Source organism: Mercenaria mercenaria, chromosome 12 (genome assembly GCF_021730395.1).
Source record: "Mercenaria mercenaria strain notata chromosome 12, MADL_Memer_1, whole genome shotgun sequence".
In the NCBI taxonomy this organism is placed as follows: Eukaryota; Metazoa; Mollusca; class Bivalvia; order Venerida; family Veneridae; genus Mercenaria; species Mercenaria mercenaria.
Window position 1 is genome coordinate 68685516 of NC_069372.1, and position 18530 is coordinate 68704045.

Sequence of the window (18530 nt, forward strand, 5' to 3'; positions counted from 1 at the left end):
TAACCTTTTGTTTTCTGTATTCTTAATTTAATTTTTGCAAAAACTTAACAGTTTTCTTCCATAATTACAATATAATATACCATGATAATTAAAGAAGTGTTTTGTTCTAGCAGTATTATCTTTACTTCAGGTATTTCTACTGCAGTTTAGATAAATATCATTCTAACATTGCAAGCAGCAAAATGTCATGCCCGAAAAAACACTTCTTCCAAAATGGGTATCAATATTGATCAATATCTATCCAAAAACAAGAGCTGTCTCCATAGGATGACACATGCCCCGATGGCACTTTGAATGAATAGTTATGGCCGATGTTAGAGTTTAGGACCTTTGACCTACGGAGCTGGGTCTTGCACGCGACACAGCGTCTTACTGTGCCACACATTCGTACGTAGTTATTATAAAATCCATGCATGAATGACAAAGATATGGACTGGACATGCCCATCAATGCACTATCATGAAAAATGACCTTTAACGTCTAAGTGTGACCTTGACCTTTGAGCTACGGACCTGGGTCTTGCACGCGACATGTCGTCTTACTGTGGTACACATTTATGCCAAGTTATTTGAAAATCCATCCATCGATGACAAAGATATGGACCGGACACGCCCATCAATGCACTATCCTTTAACGTCTAAGTGTGACCTTGACCTTTGAGCTACGGACCTGGGTCTTGCGCATGACACGTTGTCTTACTGTGGTACACATTCATGCCAAGTTATTTGAAAATCCATCCATCGATGACAAAGATATGGACCGGACACGAAAATTGCGGACAGACTGACAGACGGTTCAAAAACTATATGCCTCCCTTCGGGGGCATAATAAAGACTTTATAATGGCAAAAAACGTTTAATAGTATCTAATAAAGTATGAGAGTTCCTTACTACTTATAAATCATAATCTTCCATTTTCAAGCATAGTAATACCAGTGGAATTATTTCAAATAACCTCACTGTTTGAAAACAGTGAATTTATCATATTATAATCTAATGTTAAATTTCACTAACCCACAGAAAAGCATAAAATTGTTTATAATGTTCATAACCAAACAAATAGAAGTGTTTTTTTTTGCAGTTGAAATAATTTTCAACACATATTTTTTTTTGCACACTATTTGACAAAATATAAGAATTAGCACTCTTAATGAATAAAACCTATTTCTTTAGATTTTACCAAACATCTAAATGTTATTAAATCAAATATGAGGGGAGACCCAGAAATACACTTAAAATATTTATGAATCAAAAAAAGGGTCAAAGCACACTTTTTACCTGAATACTTAAGCAGGTAAATGGAATTTAAAATTCATAAATACAGTAGTATTAAAAGTAATTATTATCCAGTTCTTTATCTAATTTGTTCAGAGCCTTGATAGCCTAGTGGTAGAGCGTCCGCTTCGAGTGCTGGAGGTCGTGAGTTCAAAAACGGTACCAGCAGTTCCCTTGCTTGGTGCTCAGCATAAAAAGGGAAACTGGCCTCTTCTCTCATACCCTCCTGGCAATGGATTCCATCAGGAATGAGGTGTCGAGAGTGATTGATACAAGTTGTAGAACTTCCTTCACAATCGACCTAAAATAAATTATGTATCAACTAAATCTAATTTGTTCACAATTAACATGACTTATTTGACTGAAAACATTATATTTTTACATGAATGCATGTGCATGTCGAAAATCAGACTGATCCTTTCCATATTTACAACATGTCACTCAAAAATACTATTAACTGGAAGTTATTGTACAATATTTCATTGCCTTGAGTCTAAATGTTATTATATCACGACTTTTTTAAAGGAAGTCTATAGTTTTTTTTAAGACACATTAGTAACATGGCTGTGAGGCAATCTCTAATTTCAATGTCAGACATTGTTTCTCATTTTGTAACTGCTAACCTCAAATAATATCATTAAGAGACTTTATTTCACCAAATATTCTCCCCTTTTAAGGTACTTCTTCCAGCAACTTCCATCTAAATGATTCTCATCTTTCTTGGAAATAACGTTCAACACATTGAGGACATGGGATTTGACTTCAGAACTACACAACAACAGGATTTCTCTTTTGCTCTTTGTCTAAAAGCTTCACATATAAGATGACCACTTGTTCCAAAATGTGCATGACATCACATCGTATCAATGATGCTGTGGTCACTTAGCAAATAATGTGATCCCTTAGCAACCATATATTCTTATATAATAAGTTTTTGCATTCATCTGTCATACTGCCAATGAATTGAAGCATAACTGTAAGAGTAACATTTTCAGAAAAACCTACAGAATGATAATAATTTAACAGCACTTTTCTGCATAATTCTGGACCACCCATCAATAATTTACTGTGCAGGGAATCTTTTTTTTCTTTGTACATTGAAAATTAATGGCATAAACTTCTACTTTAAGAGACAAAAATGTACATATTTAAACTACCTCACCCAGATGAACATTCTAAGTAGAAAAAAGCAGCCAAATTTCCCCACAGTAATAAAGACAGAATGCTTCTGTAAATACCATTTATAATGGTTAACAAAGTCAAACACTATACAAACTTCAATACCACTTAATAGTGTTAATCTGGCATTATGTAGTGAAAATCTCATTCCTTGTCAACACCCAGTTTATCAGATTTTCTTATCACTGACATCTCCGCAAAACTAAACACATTCTTTACATGTACTTCAAGCACTTGAACACAAAGTTATTTTGCATCATCTGAACACAAGTTTATAGCACTTAGTTGCAACACAAGGAGTTATTTAAGTCAATCATGAGTTCTTTTGGCAATTTTCCCACTAAAATTTTAGTGTCCTCAGCTCCAGAATAACATCAACAATTTAAGATAGACTGTCACATACCATCCCTATATAAAACAATGCTGTGGCTTTTAAACATTTCCTCATTTGAAAAAAAATGTTTCTCTATTTGATTTCTGCATGAAAGACTCTTCATCTTGAATATGTAACAAAATATTCAAACTTCTGTAGGTCCATCCAATATATATTTTACATGCCACCAGCTCAGGTTGTTATGAAAGTCCATCCAACCATCCAATCACATATCTGGGTATATCCAAACTGACCAATCAGACAGCCTGTATCAAACTCCAAGCAGCATTCTTTCAGCCTCCTTCTCCTCCTGAAGTAAAGAGATATCAAATGTCTGATATACATTCATATTTAAGTACTTAGTACACACATTATGTGCATTATAATAGGTAGTCTTCTGTTGGATTTAAATTATAATGCTCCTTTCCCAATCTTCTTTTGTGGTAAATGTTTATTTTTTATTCTGTCACACCTACATGTTTCAGGCCATATAATGACTTCCCTGCTTTAATGGTGAAGGATGACCCCAGGTGCCCCTGCAGGTATTATTTCAGGCACTGGCAGGTATTTTGGTAGAATCAATGACCTTCAAGCCAGCTGAATGACTTCAGCAAAGTTCATACCCACAGAGGTTAGGGGCATAAGAAGCCTTGTTCTTTGATGCGCTCAGTGTAAAGCACTGTTATATGCAAAGCTGTCCTTCTAAGGAAGAACTGGTACTGGTCTCTTTACTGGGTGGGAGATATATTTGAACCCTAGATTTCTTGACTGACAGTCAATAATATTACCATTAGACCACCTGGCCACCCTTATTATTGTTGTTGTTAAGTTGGCTTAGATTTGCAGGACAATAGATTCTGCATATATAAGTTCAGTATATATGAACAAAATTACCACAAACTGAATATTTGGCAGTTTATTACCTTTTTACTATCTTTTGCTATTTTTCAAAGAAGGTTCATGTAAAGGACAATGACCTCCCTCTTGTTCCTGGATTCCATACTAATTTTTTCTCAGCTAATAACTTACAACTTCCTTAACTCAAGTGGTGGTGGACGAATGTCTGCATGTCAAATCATCAGTCACAGAAAACTTTCACCTTGCTCTCCAGTTCTAAATTTGCTGTACTGGGAGATCATTCATGTTTGTGGGGGACAATTTTTTCATGGTTTTCATAGTTGTGTCAATCCAGAACCTGATCCCAATGAACAAACATAAATCTGAATTATTGTATCTTTATTCTGCATCCACAAAATGCACATCCCCACAACATAGCCAGATCTGCCACAACCATGAGTCTATGCCTAGGCCATTAAACAGAATCATTGCTACAATATATGGTTCCAGGAACAGGATTTGTTTTATAAACTTTATGTACTTACATGAGCAATTTTTGCACGTTTACGACTTCTCTCTTCTTCCTCTTCCTCAAACATCTCCTCTAACCGACGTTTGTAACTGGAAACAATCAAACAAACATGTATTCATAACTTTATCATGACATCACAGTACATTAGGGGTTCTAACTGACCAATCCGAGAGATGCATTTTCGAGTACCTGCCAGTTTCCACTTGGGTATAACAAAGTATATTTACAATGAACATATAGTGACTTTAGAAATAAATATCACACTATTTTAGAAATCAAATTAAGATTTTTCACTGCACATGCCCCAGATGATGCTACAAACAATAAAACTTTGAAGTTTCATTGAAATATTATATCGATTTAATACCGTTATTTTAGGTAAAAGTTTGAGATTTTACACAGGAAGTCTATGATAAAGTCCGAGTAAAATGTATTACATTACCCAAGTGAAATTTGTACCATTCCACAATGTTTTGGACATGTTAAAATTATGAATAATACAATGACATTGACACTACCTGCTATGATAATAAAATTCATTTAAAACAGTTTAAATTTACATCTTTTTTCTCTGGGACTGGAATGTCCCTAAAAGAAATGCTTTAATCCTGCTGTAGTTTTGATAAAACAATACAAGCACCTTATGAGAAGGGTGGCTGACAGCCTGAAATACAGCATGAAAAAGCTTACACTTCAGATTCTGGGTTATTTGCCTGGTTGCGACAGTTTTCAAGCTTCCGCTGTACAGGACCAATCAGCTCTCGCTGCAGAGGATCTTGATTCTTTACTAGACTCTTAATTCCTGCAATCAAAATGTCAAGCTGGCTATAACAAAAGAAACATTGTGTACAGTTGCAGAGCTCTGTATCAGAACTAATAGTAATCTATACATACAAAGGCTCTTCCATTTAATCATATACATTGGGAATATTATTTGGCATGAGGTTTTCAGAGACATTTAATATGTCTTTTGGGAATACCCTCTGAGATTTACAATATAATGTTTTTTAATAGAAGTGATTTATTCACAGTGTCAACTAACTTTTTTTTCCCTTCATTTATTGAAATTTTAAGATTTTTATCAGTCCTTCTTATTTTGAAAACCACATAAATATGTAAAGCAATCTGAGAAAACTAATATGTAAAACAATATATATGCGCAATGCAATGTTTATCAGAGCAGTCAGGACAAGGATAATGTTCTATTTACTCTTGATCTGTTGAGCCATTTTCCGAATCTCCTCAGTTGGGGAATTCCTCAATAGAACAGTGGTAACATAACTGAAAATACAAAGTGGACAGCTGGATTTGAGGGACTCAAACAAGAGCGTCACCTGTGGGTTAAAAAGCTAAATTTTCAATTTTCTAAATTGTTGTAAAATGACTGCAGATTTTATTAGCCACTATATTTATAAAACTGCTTAATATATGTATTTTGAAAGAACTAACCACTAATGTGAAGTTTTAAGCTTCAAATATTGCTGAATATGGGCTCTGGATCTCTTTATGTTCTTTTATATCATTACCTGTATGACAAACAACTATTTAATAGCTTTGCAAAGTATATAACTTACTTATCCAGGCTTATTCCTTCTTCTCCAGCACTATATATAACTCCAGCAAGGGCAATCTGAAACACAGGTCATCATTTCAAACATATAACAATATATGGGTAAAACGTGTATAGTCCTGATCAGTATTTGGTGAAAACCTCTGAATGCAATCTTGCCATTGGTCAATGTTTTCAGATTGGTATCAGAAAGAACTCATCAGATGCTACAGTTTCAAGTCTGGTCTTCAAACTCGAGTCTTGTAACCCCATTTCTTTATATCAGTCAGAAAAAGAAAAGGCAATAACTACCAAGAGAATACACTTGTCTCATAATTGTTAGAGACAAAAATTGTGAAAATAATGTATAGCAGACATCTATATAATTTACACTGTCTACAAATTTAGTAACACTTGATACTGTGAAATCATTAATATTCGAGGGGGACTAATTTTCTTGGATTTCGTGGTTAAGTCAATCCAACGAACAAGTAAAATTCCCATTCAGTTTATGTTCAAAAGTTGAAATCCAAGAATTCATATCCCCAGGGAATTGCCGTGTTCACCAAAACCACGAAATTATATGATTATACAGTAGGCCCATCTGAAAAGATGCGTTTTGGAAGAGCACAAGGCTATAAATTAAGAGGTTGTCAATTTCATCCCCAGGCATCAGGTATGTCCAAAAAGATACAAGGTGATATTTTGCCTCATGCTTTGGTAATACCATCCAGGAATGAATAAGAAATTGTGTCCCAATGCTGACCTCTCAACAAACATACCTGTGAAGGTGAATATATAAGGCAGACATCTGTTGACAGAGACCTCTCAACAAATTCTTCAGCATTTTTTCTAAGCCTTTCAACACTCTCTGGTTTGTCCTTGAAATAACGAGTCTGCAAGGACGAAAAAATCAGTTCTGTACTCTCATAAATCGGCAGACCATTTTCTGATCACAGGAATTTCCTACAGCAGTTTTGTTTCCAAAAGAAAACAAAATTGTTAAAAGGATGCTTAAAATCTTGTGTACATTTGATAGAAAATCTATACTTTTACATTAGGCATGTTATAAGTATACTGAATAAAAATGCTTCTATATTAGAGCTAATCATTAAAGGCAATTAATACCCCAGGTGCCGCTTTGCTACAGAGACAGTTAAATGATGTGATCACGACCTTTGACCTGGGTTGTGCACTCTGCATGTTGCCTACATGAGGTAAACAACTGATGCATGTTTTATGAGAATCTTTCTAGTGGTTCAGAACACATGAAGCTGACACAATTTTGCTTTTTGATATTTGACCTCTTAGTGTGACCTTTACCTTGGACCTAGTGACCTGGGTTAGCACACTGCATGCCATCTTTATGCAGGGACTGCATTTTAGGCGAAGTTGAGCGAAAACTTCGCCTTAAAATATTTCACTTCGCCCTTCCCGCCCAGAAAAGCGAAGTTCAAGTCGCCCTAAAATTGGATGAAAGGAAAACATAATTGGCAATAAAGTGCGCCGATATTATACATCTCGGTTATGTAAAGTCTGTAAACACAATACGCAATACACAGGATGTCACCAGGAGGCACCCGCAGTGAAACGTGTCCATGACAACAAAAGATGATCACTCGATTTCAGATTGACGCCGCATGATAAGCTGCTAATTGTTTGCATTTAATGTGATTGCAGTAAACAATAATTAAAGAATGAAAGAGTAATAATTAAAGCTGACCGACATCGGAGATCAGAGAGCCCGAAAACTTCGTAAAACGGCGATAATTAACTTTCGAATTACAAACCTAATTACGTGTCAGTCGGCGCGTGGAGTGATTGACATCTGTCAGTAGCTAATTAACATACGACGCTCCGTCTACTGCCATACTTAGTTTGTGGCGGCGAACAATTTAAATTCACCGAGATTTTGATTCACAATGCAGAACTTCGAACTCGAGACGTATTTCACGGATCGAGCCGGCGCACGGGACACTTTTTTTGTGCGGGTCAACTACGAGTTTTTCTTGATTTTCGCAGGTCAAAACACGGAACCTCGGGTCAACCGAACGCCCTCGGTACTTGTCTTATCCAGTTATTCTTGTTTTCAGATAAAAATCGTTTCGAAATTTTTATTGCCATCACAGTGTAAACTACCCGTTACTCCAGACGTTTATTTTTCAATTGGGATCTGCTTACTATTCATTTTAATCTGCATTTCTCTTTCATTAAATTCATATATAAGTTAAATATATGGCCCTTGACAAACTATTAAATTTGTTGTTTGATAAAAATAGCAGACAACTCTTTTAGTTAATTCTGAAATGTGTTAAAGGGAGGTAACACATTTAACCAATTTTTAGATTTTTTATGTCAAAATATGTAGTTTTAAAAAGTATTGCCCCTGATTTTTAAGTATTTTATCCACTGATCAATACAAATAACATTTCACTGTAAGTTTGAGAGATTTTTAAACTCTGTAGTTTGTCAAATTGAAGGAACAGAAAAAAAATTTAAACTCAGAATGCTCACATAGCTGAAAAAGCTGCTCTAGGAAGGAAGAAATTTAATCCAGGAAATATTAAGTACTGATTATATGACGAAAGATTTGTTGTGTCAAGTTGTTAAACATTTTGCAGTAAAACAGTACAAATATGTACTGTATTGTTGAAACACTGCACCATTTTTATTTAAGTCATAGCAAGATAATACTATAAATGGAACTGAATAAACATTATTATTGTTATCTAATGCATGTAAGCAATGTCCTGTCTCACGTTTGCCGAACTTCTCCCAAAATTTCAAAACTTCTCCCCATTTCCCCAGGAGGGAGAAGTCACTTCTCCCTAAATTTCCAGGCTAAGGTAGTCCCTGTTTATGATGTTAATGATTGATGCTAGTTTTATAATATTTGTTTCAGTGGTGCAGACATACATTTGAGCTATCTTTGACCTCCAAGTATGACCTTGATCTTTGAAAAAAGTGACCTGAGTTGTGCACCTTGCATAAATGATGCTAGTTTTATGAAAATCCTTCCAGTGGTTAAGAGGATATGGAATGGACACAAACTCAGCTAACCAAACTTTGACCTCTAACTGTGACCTTGACCTTGGACCAAGTGACTGGGTTTGTGCATTCTGCATGTCATCTTGATGCTTGTTTTATCAACATTTTCCAAGCAGTTTAGAAGGGTTTTAACTTAATCATAAAGATCCACAAAAGTAGTCTGCCAAAAATATTTAAGACTGATGAGTAAAAACTAGAGCTATCACTAAAGGTGATGAATGTACCCCCCGCATGCACTGACACAGTACATTGCAATTTGACGCACACAAGATTGCATAATTATGTGGACTGTATGTATATAGACTGTATGTAACATAAAAACAAAGTCCCATAACTATGCTGAATATTTATCTAAAAGAATGTAACATGCACCATGCACAACTAGGGCTGCTACTGATCACTTGTGTGAAGTTTCATTAAATTGTGTGCAAGGGTTCGGAAGATTAGGCGCACACAAGATTGCATATGCAGACAGTAAGTACATAGTATGTTAACAAGAAACAAAGTCCCATAACTCTGCAATTTTTGTTGTTGAAAGAACCTAACATGCTCCATGCACAACTAATGTTGTTACTGATCACTTGTGTGAAGTTTCATTAAATTGTGTCAAGGGTTGAGGAGAGATGGTGCACACAAGATTGTGTCTATGTATATAGTCAAGTAACAAAAAACAAAGTCCCATAACTCTGCAATTTTTTTTTCTGAAAGAACCTAACATGCCCCATGCAAAACTACTGTTGTTACTGATCACTTGTGTGAAGTTTCATTAAATTGTGTCAAGGGGATGAGGAGAGATGGTGCGCACAAGATTGTGTCTATGTATATAGTATAGTAACAAAAAACAAAGTCCCGTAACTCTGCAATTTTTTTTTCTGAAAGAACCTAACATGCCCCATGCACAACTACTGTTGTTACTGATCACTTGTGTGAAGTTTCATTAAATTCTGTCAAGGGGATGCGGAGAGATAGTGCGCACAAGATTGTGTCTACGGACGGACGGACGGACAGACAGACAGACAGACAGACAACCTGAAACCAGTATACCCCCCTTACAACTTTGTTGTCGGGGGGTACAATTACAAGAGCACCAATTTAGACAGACCTTTTTCTCATCCTTTTTTTGGAATGCGTAGAACACCAGTACAATTGGGAAAACACCTCTGTACTTTGTCTTAATTGGGAATAATGGAAACGTAACAAAATGTACTTGATTTCTTTTTGAATAACATTTTAAAATGTGTGACGGTATATTGGTAACTGTTTACTGAATTTTATAAGTAAAAGTCTATAAAATAGCAAAACTAAAGTTGTAAAGCAAAAAAAAGAAACCCAGGCAGTAACAATGGTTTGGGAATTTTAAGTTCAACATTGGGAAAAACAACAACACTTTTTTGCATTGGGATTGCCTCCTTTTATGAGCTTTATCGAGAAAAAAAGCCCTGCTAGTGATTAAAATGTTGGCCTCTTAATCCAGATGTTGTGATTTTAAGCCCCTTCTCTTACAACACCCATACCAGTACTTAGTTAACTAGAGCTATCACTAAAGGTGATGAATGTACCCCCCGCATGCACTGACACAGTACATTGCAATTTGACGCACACAAGATTGCATAATTATGTGGACTGTAAGTATATAGACTGTATGTATACAGTATAGTAACAAAAAACAAAGTCCCATAACTATGCAGAATATTTATCTAAAAGAATGTAACATGCACCATGCACAACTAGGGTTGGTACTGATCACTTGTGTGAAGTTTCATTAAATTGTGTGCAAGGGTTTGGTAGATTAGGCATGCACAAGATTGCATATGCAGACTGTATGTACATAGTATGTTAACAAGAAACAAAGTCCCATAACTCTGCAATTTTTGTCGCTGAAAGAACCTAACATGCCCCATGCACAACTACTGTTGTTACTGATCACTTGTGTGAAGTTTCATTAAATTGTGTCAAGGGGATGAGAAGAGATGGTGCGCACAAGATTGTGTCTATTTATATAGTATAGTAACAAAAAAACAAAGTCCCATAACTCTGCAAATTTTTTTTCTAAAAGAACCTAACATGCCCCATGCACAACTACTGTTGGTACTGATCACTTGTGTGAAGTTTCATTAAATTCTGTCAAGGGGATAAGGAGAGATGGTGCGCACAAGATTGCGTCTACGGGAAGACAGACAGACAGACAACCTGAAACCAGTATACCCCCACCCCCTTACAACTTTGTTGTCGGGGGGTACAAAAAATTCAAAGAAGCAGACTTGAGAGTGATTTAATTTGCATAAACCAAATAGAAATTATATGGATGTCATTTTAATATATCATACTAACTTTAAGATCTATAAGAAATCCTTCCAGCGGTCTGAAAGGGTTGTGCACTGTGAGGTGATAGTGTAGTTTATCCATCAGCAGAAGTTCAAATCCCAGAATAATGTTAGCAAACTTCTCTCGATCACCCTTCAAGTTGCCAACAAACTGTCCTATAGACACGTTAAATTCTTCGACTTTACATGACAGGTATACACATGTCAACCTGTAATACAACAATTCAACATTTCTATTAATTTCTACACAGAGCGAGACACTTGAATTATCCCTGAAAAAAAATGGATAAACAAATTACATAACTTTGGTAAAATATTTTATGAAAAACATATTCACTTCGGGCTAGCCTACAAAATTAACAACAGTTTCAGATACGATTGCAAATACATTCTCATCCATCAGAGGTTCATCAAAGTCCCAAGATGAATGTCTGATTTATTTCTTTTGTTTATCTGGTGAACATGCACCTTTGTAAGTACTACTTGGAGTGGTTTCAGCCAATCAATGTTCTCCATTATTTGGCATGCCGAATAAAGACGATACTGTATGACTGTAATTAATCAAGATTTGTTCCTCTTTTGGATGTTTAGCAATTTACTTTGAGAAATAATAATATTCCTCTGATTTTGGCACTGTTATTGGAAAGGACACGGCCATGCTATTTACTGCTGATTTTGACTGGTTCAAGAATATTTTTCGCGAAACATAGCTGAATGGCTGAACTTTTTACCTGTGATGTAACCAATCTAAAAATATTGGCAAAATGTGCCAGAGTTTCAACTACAAAACCATGGTAGACCTCTGGTATGTGAGAGTGTTGCAAATACTGCATTACAAACCACTAAAAACATTACAGCCATATCCCATGTCAGCTTTATTTACAGGACAAAACTGAATTCTAATATCTGAAGCAGAATTCATTTTTTCCAGCTATTTTCATGTCTTTTTATGTGGAAATTCACATCTGTATCAGGTTTCAAAAATTCCCCTGGTGGTTATTACGAAAGGTGTCTGAAATTCTTTCTATAGCTCAAATGGATAAATATAAAGAGTAATTTTCCTTACGTATAGAAACATATAAAGGGGTCAGCATCTATATTTAGTAGTTTGATATTATGAATAGATCCTGTGTTAGTTAATGCTGTTTAACATAGAGGCTTCACTTTGAGCATTTCTATTAGAAATATAATCCTGAATCACATGCTGGTTATTTATATACCACAAGTCAAATCCTGCAACAGCCTGAAGGTTCAAAAGACAGACAAACAGGCACAGCAAAAATCCGCTCTCTTTTCACAGTGGATTTATAGGTGATAAAGACACACATGTATGAATTTACAAATCTTACAAAAATTCATTCATGTCACACTTTAGAAAAAAAAAAAACTTACATGAGATCTCTAGGATGGTAATCCATGATAGAATTGTGGATATAAAATCTTTTGAAGTAGGTTAGTGCTGTACCCTGTGTAACAGAACATCAGAAATAGTTCCGCTTCTTTTTTACAACATTACATAGAAATATACAACACCAACAGTGTTAAATATAATGTTTTGACCGAGTTGCCCATTATGCAAGTCAAACCTAATGTTAACTTGCACACATTGACTTCAACTTGCCACAGATAATCAAATATTATGCAAATTACTTGGAATTTATTTAAGAATTAAATGCCAGCTTTTGTGTGTTTACAATTGGACTGTTTGTGAATCCACCAATCACCCTGGAGATTCTTGGACAATCTGCAAGTCTGAATGTGGTTTATACCAGTCTAAATGCACAAAAAAATAAAAAAAAATATAGCATTCAATCCTCACATCAACATTTTTATGATAGCTTGCTACAAAACAGATATCTTTTCTCTTCATGACTATCAGAAAATCAAAATAAATATTAAGTATATTGATTGTTTCAACATCTAAATAGAACAGCTAGAAAGACCCATCTAAAGAGCTGATGTGGGCCGTTCGCTTGAAGTAGTTTATTCTGGTCCGAGCCTTGCCTTGTCAACTACAGCACTTCCTTCCAACAGTTGCATAAAAAGAAGTGAAAAGCTTAAATTCATATTTAGATGTTTTTGCACAAAATGCTACATGTAGATGTATACCTGTACATATTTTGGCATTGTAGGGTTAAACTTCTTACAGAACTCCCTCAAGATGAACTCAAAGTGACGCATCAGAAGTTTTTCCTCTGCTGGACTAAGGAAATTTTCTTGTCTACTGTTTTCCTGAAATAACATAACAAATTCAACTAGCTATAATAAAACTAAATGTATGTCTCCCACCAGTTACCATGCAGAGATTGTAAAATGCATGGGTCATAACTCTATCGAAAATCATTGAACAATAACATTCCAATGACATACACAACTAGGCTTGGCTGTGTTGATGACTCAACTGAAAATTATTTAATCAGAACACAAGGATAATATGCACAACTACGCTTTACACTAATCACTTGTGAGGTTTGTTGAAATTCAGCCTTATTGTACACAGCAAGTAGTGTAAACACTTTATTTTGAATGGGTCTTTTGAGTCAAAAATATGAAATGAAAAATTGAAGACAAGGAAAAATGGGCTGAACTTTGGCATCAAAAACAGCTAAAAACCCCTACTAGCCTTGCAGAACCAGCAACAGCCCATAAGCAAGTTTGCTGACTTCTTCCAAACCCACTTTTATTAGGTCACCTTTCACCACTTTGACCCGGAGTCCACCCGAAGTCCAGCTTAGCATTTGGAATTTAAAAAAAAGCAAAAGTTACAACACGCAGAAACAGAGGGTATACATAAAGCAGCACTTACATCCATATTTTCTCCAAATATATTAATAAATCTTTCATTGGCTTCTTTCCTCAGTAAATCTATCTCTGACACTCCAGTAAACATCCAGTGTCTTTTCTGGGATCCTGATGCAAACATCTTTCATACCTTAAAACTGTAACAAAAACAGTAAAATTATGTAACCACAAGTAAATACAGCTTGCCATATCATATTTAGATTCATTTAAAACTTTCATGTGAAATCAAGAAAATAATCCGAGATCCAATACAATTCTGTTTATTTCAAACTAAAGCAGCCGGGTCATATATATAATTAAATATAGCAGAAATTTAGTCAACTTTTTTGCTGAAAATACAAAGCAATTATACAGTCAACCCGCCAATAGAGAATCAATGCCAATAGCAGGTCACTTGAAAATAAATTGTTAATCTCTCTAAAACATATTAGAGTATACAATGTTTAAGTACCCAGTAATATAAACTTATCACTTAGCAATTATTACACAAAAGAAGATGGATCTAATCTAATGAGTTTGAGTTCCATGAGTAGGTAACTCTTGCAACCATGTTTCCTGACTTGGATTTTAGTACTCCTGAATTCTTCGAAGTAGAATATTTTTGAGCATACCTCACAGTTTCTTAGATAAAACCACACAAATTTGGTACCATTTTGAAGAGTGAAACACACACTTTCATAGGAATAATATTATTATGAATTTTAGATTGACTTCGACGAAAAAAGTGCCATTAGGCAGAGGCGGCCATTCAGCCAATAGGAGAGATCGTGTTTGTATACAAATCCGTTGTATTTTTTATTTTTAGAACTGATAAGACAAAGGTCGGGTGAGCAGATGCCGAGCATCCATGTTTTTTTGCAAACAGTGATGTTTTTCTAATGGCTTAAACTTTCTTAAAACACAAATGATATCAATAATTTTTTGATCAATGGAAAGGATATAAAACAAGCAATTTATTGATTACTTTAATTATTATTTCGAAATAAAATGGATTAATTATGAACGCTTAACTTACAGTATTTTTTCTAAAACTTTGGAGCATCGTTACGCCGCTATTAAAATCAAATGTCATTTAAAATGGTTTTTCATTTTAAAAAGATATTTAAATAAGAAAATATGAAAATCGTAAGCATTTCAAAACTTTTTGAGTTTTTGAAATCCATAAATTAGCGAAAAAGTTATTAAAAATTAAAAATTCCGATCCCACACACAAATGATGTAAAAACATTTGTTTAGCCCACCACCAGATAAACAGGTGTTAATGCGTGACATCAGGGTGATTTCTCCTATAGAGGATCACCCATATCAGGGATAATCAAAAGACTGTTTCTGCTTAAAAATACAAATCAATGGTTAATTTGATGTAATAATGGTTTGAACTTGCAAATTTAGATAAATGAATAAGGTTCTATGCATCAATATTTTGATTTTAGTTTTAGATATAGTTGGTGCCTATAATTATGCTTAGAAATACAACTGTGAAAACTAGTGCTATAATACTTTTACCTAGTATCTCCCGTTTGAAATGTAAACATACTGATTCTCATTAAATTCTGCCTTGAATTGTTTATTTCCAATACCACAGTCATGTTTTGTCAGAAAAAAAGACTATTAATTTTTAAATGGATAGAAAATATGATAAATTAGGTGACCCCCACTACTGGCAAAAATGACCCCCTATTGGTGAATCAGACAGGTTTAAATATTTCATCATAACTTCAGACATAAAAGACAGATTCAAATAAATCAAACATTTAAATGAATGTGAGCACAGTTTTAAGTATTTATGAAGCATATCTGAACTAAATCCACAGACACTTGGGGGTCAGCACCCCTCCCCACTCCCAGGTCGCCCCTGATCCCTCGTCAAAATATTTTCGTTTTTTAAACTAACTGAGCACACGTCTCGATCATACAATGACTTCTGTTACCATTTCAGCACGTTTAAAAAATTCCTATATTCTAATATCAATGCTCCAAAAAACACAAGATAACTTACTTCGCAATGTATATAAACACAATTTTCTTGTCCAAGGAATAGGAGAATAGATCCCAGCTTGATGTTGCGTAGTCAAATTTACAGTTACACATTTTCACAGAGCCGGGACACAGACGACATCGTTAGTGGTAAAAATAAAAATACTTGCTGAGAAAGTCAACTGCCACGATGGCCGAGGTACTGGCACTGGTTCTGACATTGTGACAATTCATTTTTGGGCAGGGCCCCTTGGGTTCACTCCGCGCTTTATGCATTTTTTTTTTTTTTTAATATAATATTTTCATTTTCTTTTTAACAATATATTCTCAAGATAACAAAAATTTAATCATTTAAAAAAAAGAAAAAAAAGATCGCCCATAGCACAGAGGGAACCCGTGGCCCTGCCCAACAATGAGATCACAGAACCAGCCTCTGTACTCTCTCGGCCACCGGTCACGGCAGTTGACGTTGCGAGCGAGTATTTTTATTATAATCACTAACGATATCATCTGTGTCCCGGCTCTGTGTAGTAAATTTGACTGCGCAGCATCACGCTGGGTTCTATTCTCCTATTCTTTCGACAAGATATAATTTGTGTTGAAAACGCTCGGAGTTAGTTGTCTTTAGTTTTTTTGAGCATTGATGGAAAATGGGAATTTTTTAAACATGTTGAAATGGAAACAGAAGTCGTTGGATGATCGAGATGCGTGCTCAGTTTGTTTTTATGGAAGGCTTTAAATGTTTTGAAGGTGCGATCATGCAGGTAGCGGCTGCAAGTGTATAAACTGCGATTTTGAAATGTTCTACAAGTTTGCCCAGTAGCTTCCCATTGCATTACGCTCGCATAGTTCACCTTTTCAATGTATGATACTGTGACTGGATATTTGGTCATCGATTTTTTTTTTATTTGACTAACAAATCGGGTACGAACTGATTAGGGTACGTGTTAACATGGACGGTTCGTGTCTTTTTTAAGACTTATCTGGGTCTAGCTAGTTTTGATTTAATTATTGTCTTTACTAAGTTATATCATACAAGAAATTCTTAGCTGATTATTATAGAAAAATGTTAATCTTACCTTCTTCTCGTACAGTTTTTCCTCCTTGTCACTGAACGCTCAGAATTTGCAATACTTTCGGAATACTTCGGATGGTTTCGTTTCAACTTTCACTTTTGGTGAAATTGTGTGAGCTGAGATTATTATTTTACACCAAATGCGGGGGAGATTGATTTTGTCTTGTCAGGCTATCACAAAAATCCCGTTGAGTAACTTTTCATTCGACACACTTCATTCTATCCAAAAACATCTGTGAAACAACTGGTTGAATTTTAACAAAACTGTCAATAATATTTTAAACAGTTAAAAAGAAAAAAATACTTAAATAGTAGATATAGATGATTAGAAGGTTAAAGTTGCCAGCCTCTCAGTGAATAGAAGCAAACTGAGGCTGAACTTTATGTGTAGGGGAAGACCATTACAGGAACAAATTGTTCTTGGGGGAAGAAAGCTAGGAGTTAGAATGGTATTGCCTATGAGACTGTGGGATCAAGTATTTCAGGTTCCTTGTAGGTGTGATATGTTTTGACCAACTGAGATCTTTACTTATTGTGACGCCCAGGTATTTAGCAGCTTCTGTAGCTTTTAGTGCTGTAGGTTTTTTCTTTCAAGTAATCGTCAATACCTCACACTTATGCGGATTGAACTCCTTTTGCCAGGCTTCAAGGGAATGGAGATCATTTTGTAGGGATTGGGAATTAAGGGAGGATTTAACCGTTAGATAGATAATAGTGTCATCTGCAAAAAAGTTGTGACTTGCTTTGTGTAATACGAGGCAGTGTATAAAAACTTGATGTCATGCAGCCCAACGTGAAGATGTTCGAAGCAACACAAGTTGTGCAGTATCAAATGAGATGATTCATTAAAACTAGATGCCGTCTAATGCATATTGAAACCGAGTTGCTTAATATTAAGCAATGTATTAAATCTTGATGTTATGCAGCGCATTGTGAAACCGTCCAAAATAACTTCTATGCGTACAGTGCAAAACGGAATGACTCGCGTCTAATGCATACTAAAGCAGTTTCGTGAAAAACAAAGCGGTGAATAAGTTATATATATAAAATAGTTATTGTTCAAGGAATAGGTCTACATGGTGTTTATAGACCTGTGAGAGGATTTTTGAACCAAGCGGGTGTAGCAAGCAAAGTTTTCAAATCACCTCACTAGTCTTAAAACACCATGCATGTGGACCTATTCCGAGAATGATAACTGACTAACTTACATGCTTCTTTCTTGTAAATGGCCCAGTTGGAGTTGTAAAACGTTTGTTTTAAGTATCATGTATAATTGATACAAATAAATAAAAATGGGAAAAATACAGTCAGTACTAAAAATGCCCGACTTTCTATACACCTGTAAATATACACATTTGTATTGCTTGAAAACCCGTGCACAATTTATAAACATTATGATGATTATAGGTAGCAATGTTTGTCCAAACACATCCTTTCGTAATACCGATTCTTCAGGATATGACACAGATATCATTTTATCACAGTTTTTGAACATCATTGAAGTAACTGTAAGTTTATTTATCTGTTACATTGTCGTATATATGTACTTGCGTTTGTATA

The 18530-nt window shown here is 35.1% G+C and overlaps 3 protein-coding genes across 5 annotated transcripts in view; 1 reads left to right on the forward strand and 2 right to left on the reverse strand.

Moving 5' to 3' along the window:
• On the reverse strand, positions 1 to 17109 carry LOC123533617 (cyclin-H-like). Of its 2 annotated transcripts, XR_008366544.1 has the most exons (12): positions 16975 to 17109; positions 13923 to 14055; positions 13226 to 13348; positions 12509 to 12582; positions 11124 to 11325; positions 6527 to 6640; positions 5770 to 5825; positions 5406 to 5476; positions 4886 to 4997; positions 4209 to 4284; positions 2559 to 3136; positions 1 to 1575 (listed from the first exon to the last, which is right to left on the reverse strand). XR_008366544.1 is itself a non-coding variant. In XM_045315335.2 (11 exons), exons 2-11 carry the CDS (start codon positions 14037 to 14039, stop codon positions 3098 to 3100), a joined length of 984 nt encoding a protein of 327 aa, XP_045171270.1. In that variant the 5' UTR covers positions 14040 to 14055; positions 16975 to 17109; the 3' UTR covers positions 2498 to 3097. The 2 variants fall into 2 exon arrangements, 1 of the variants encoding a protein (XP_045171270.1); XM_045315335.2 differs by lacking the exon at positions 1 to 1575 and having other exon boundaries at positions 2498 to 3136.
• The window catches only part of LOC123533706 (uncharacterized), a 363176-nt gene that overhangs the window by 27382 nt on the left and 317264 nt on the right, over positions 1 to 18530 (reverse strand). The window lies entirely within an intron of this gene.
• Positions 17025 to 18530, forward strand: part of LOC123533618 (RNA guanine-N7 methyltransferase activating subunit-like) — a 15537-nt gene continuing 14031 nt past the window's right edge. The window contains exon 1 of one of the 2 annotated variants that reach the window (XM_045315336.2): positions 17025 to 17082. The gene's annotated coding sequence lies outside the window, so the exon portion shown is untranslated. Of the gene's footprint in view, positions 17158 to 18530 lie in introns of both variants that reach the window. The other variant, XM_045315337.2, reaches the window with a different exon arrangement.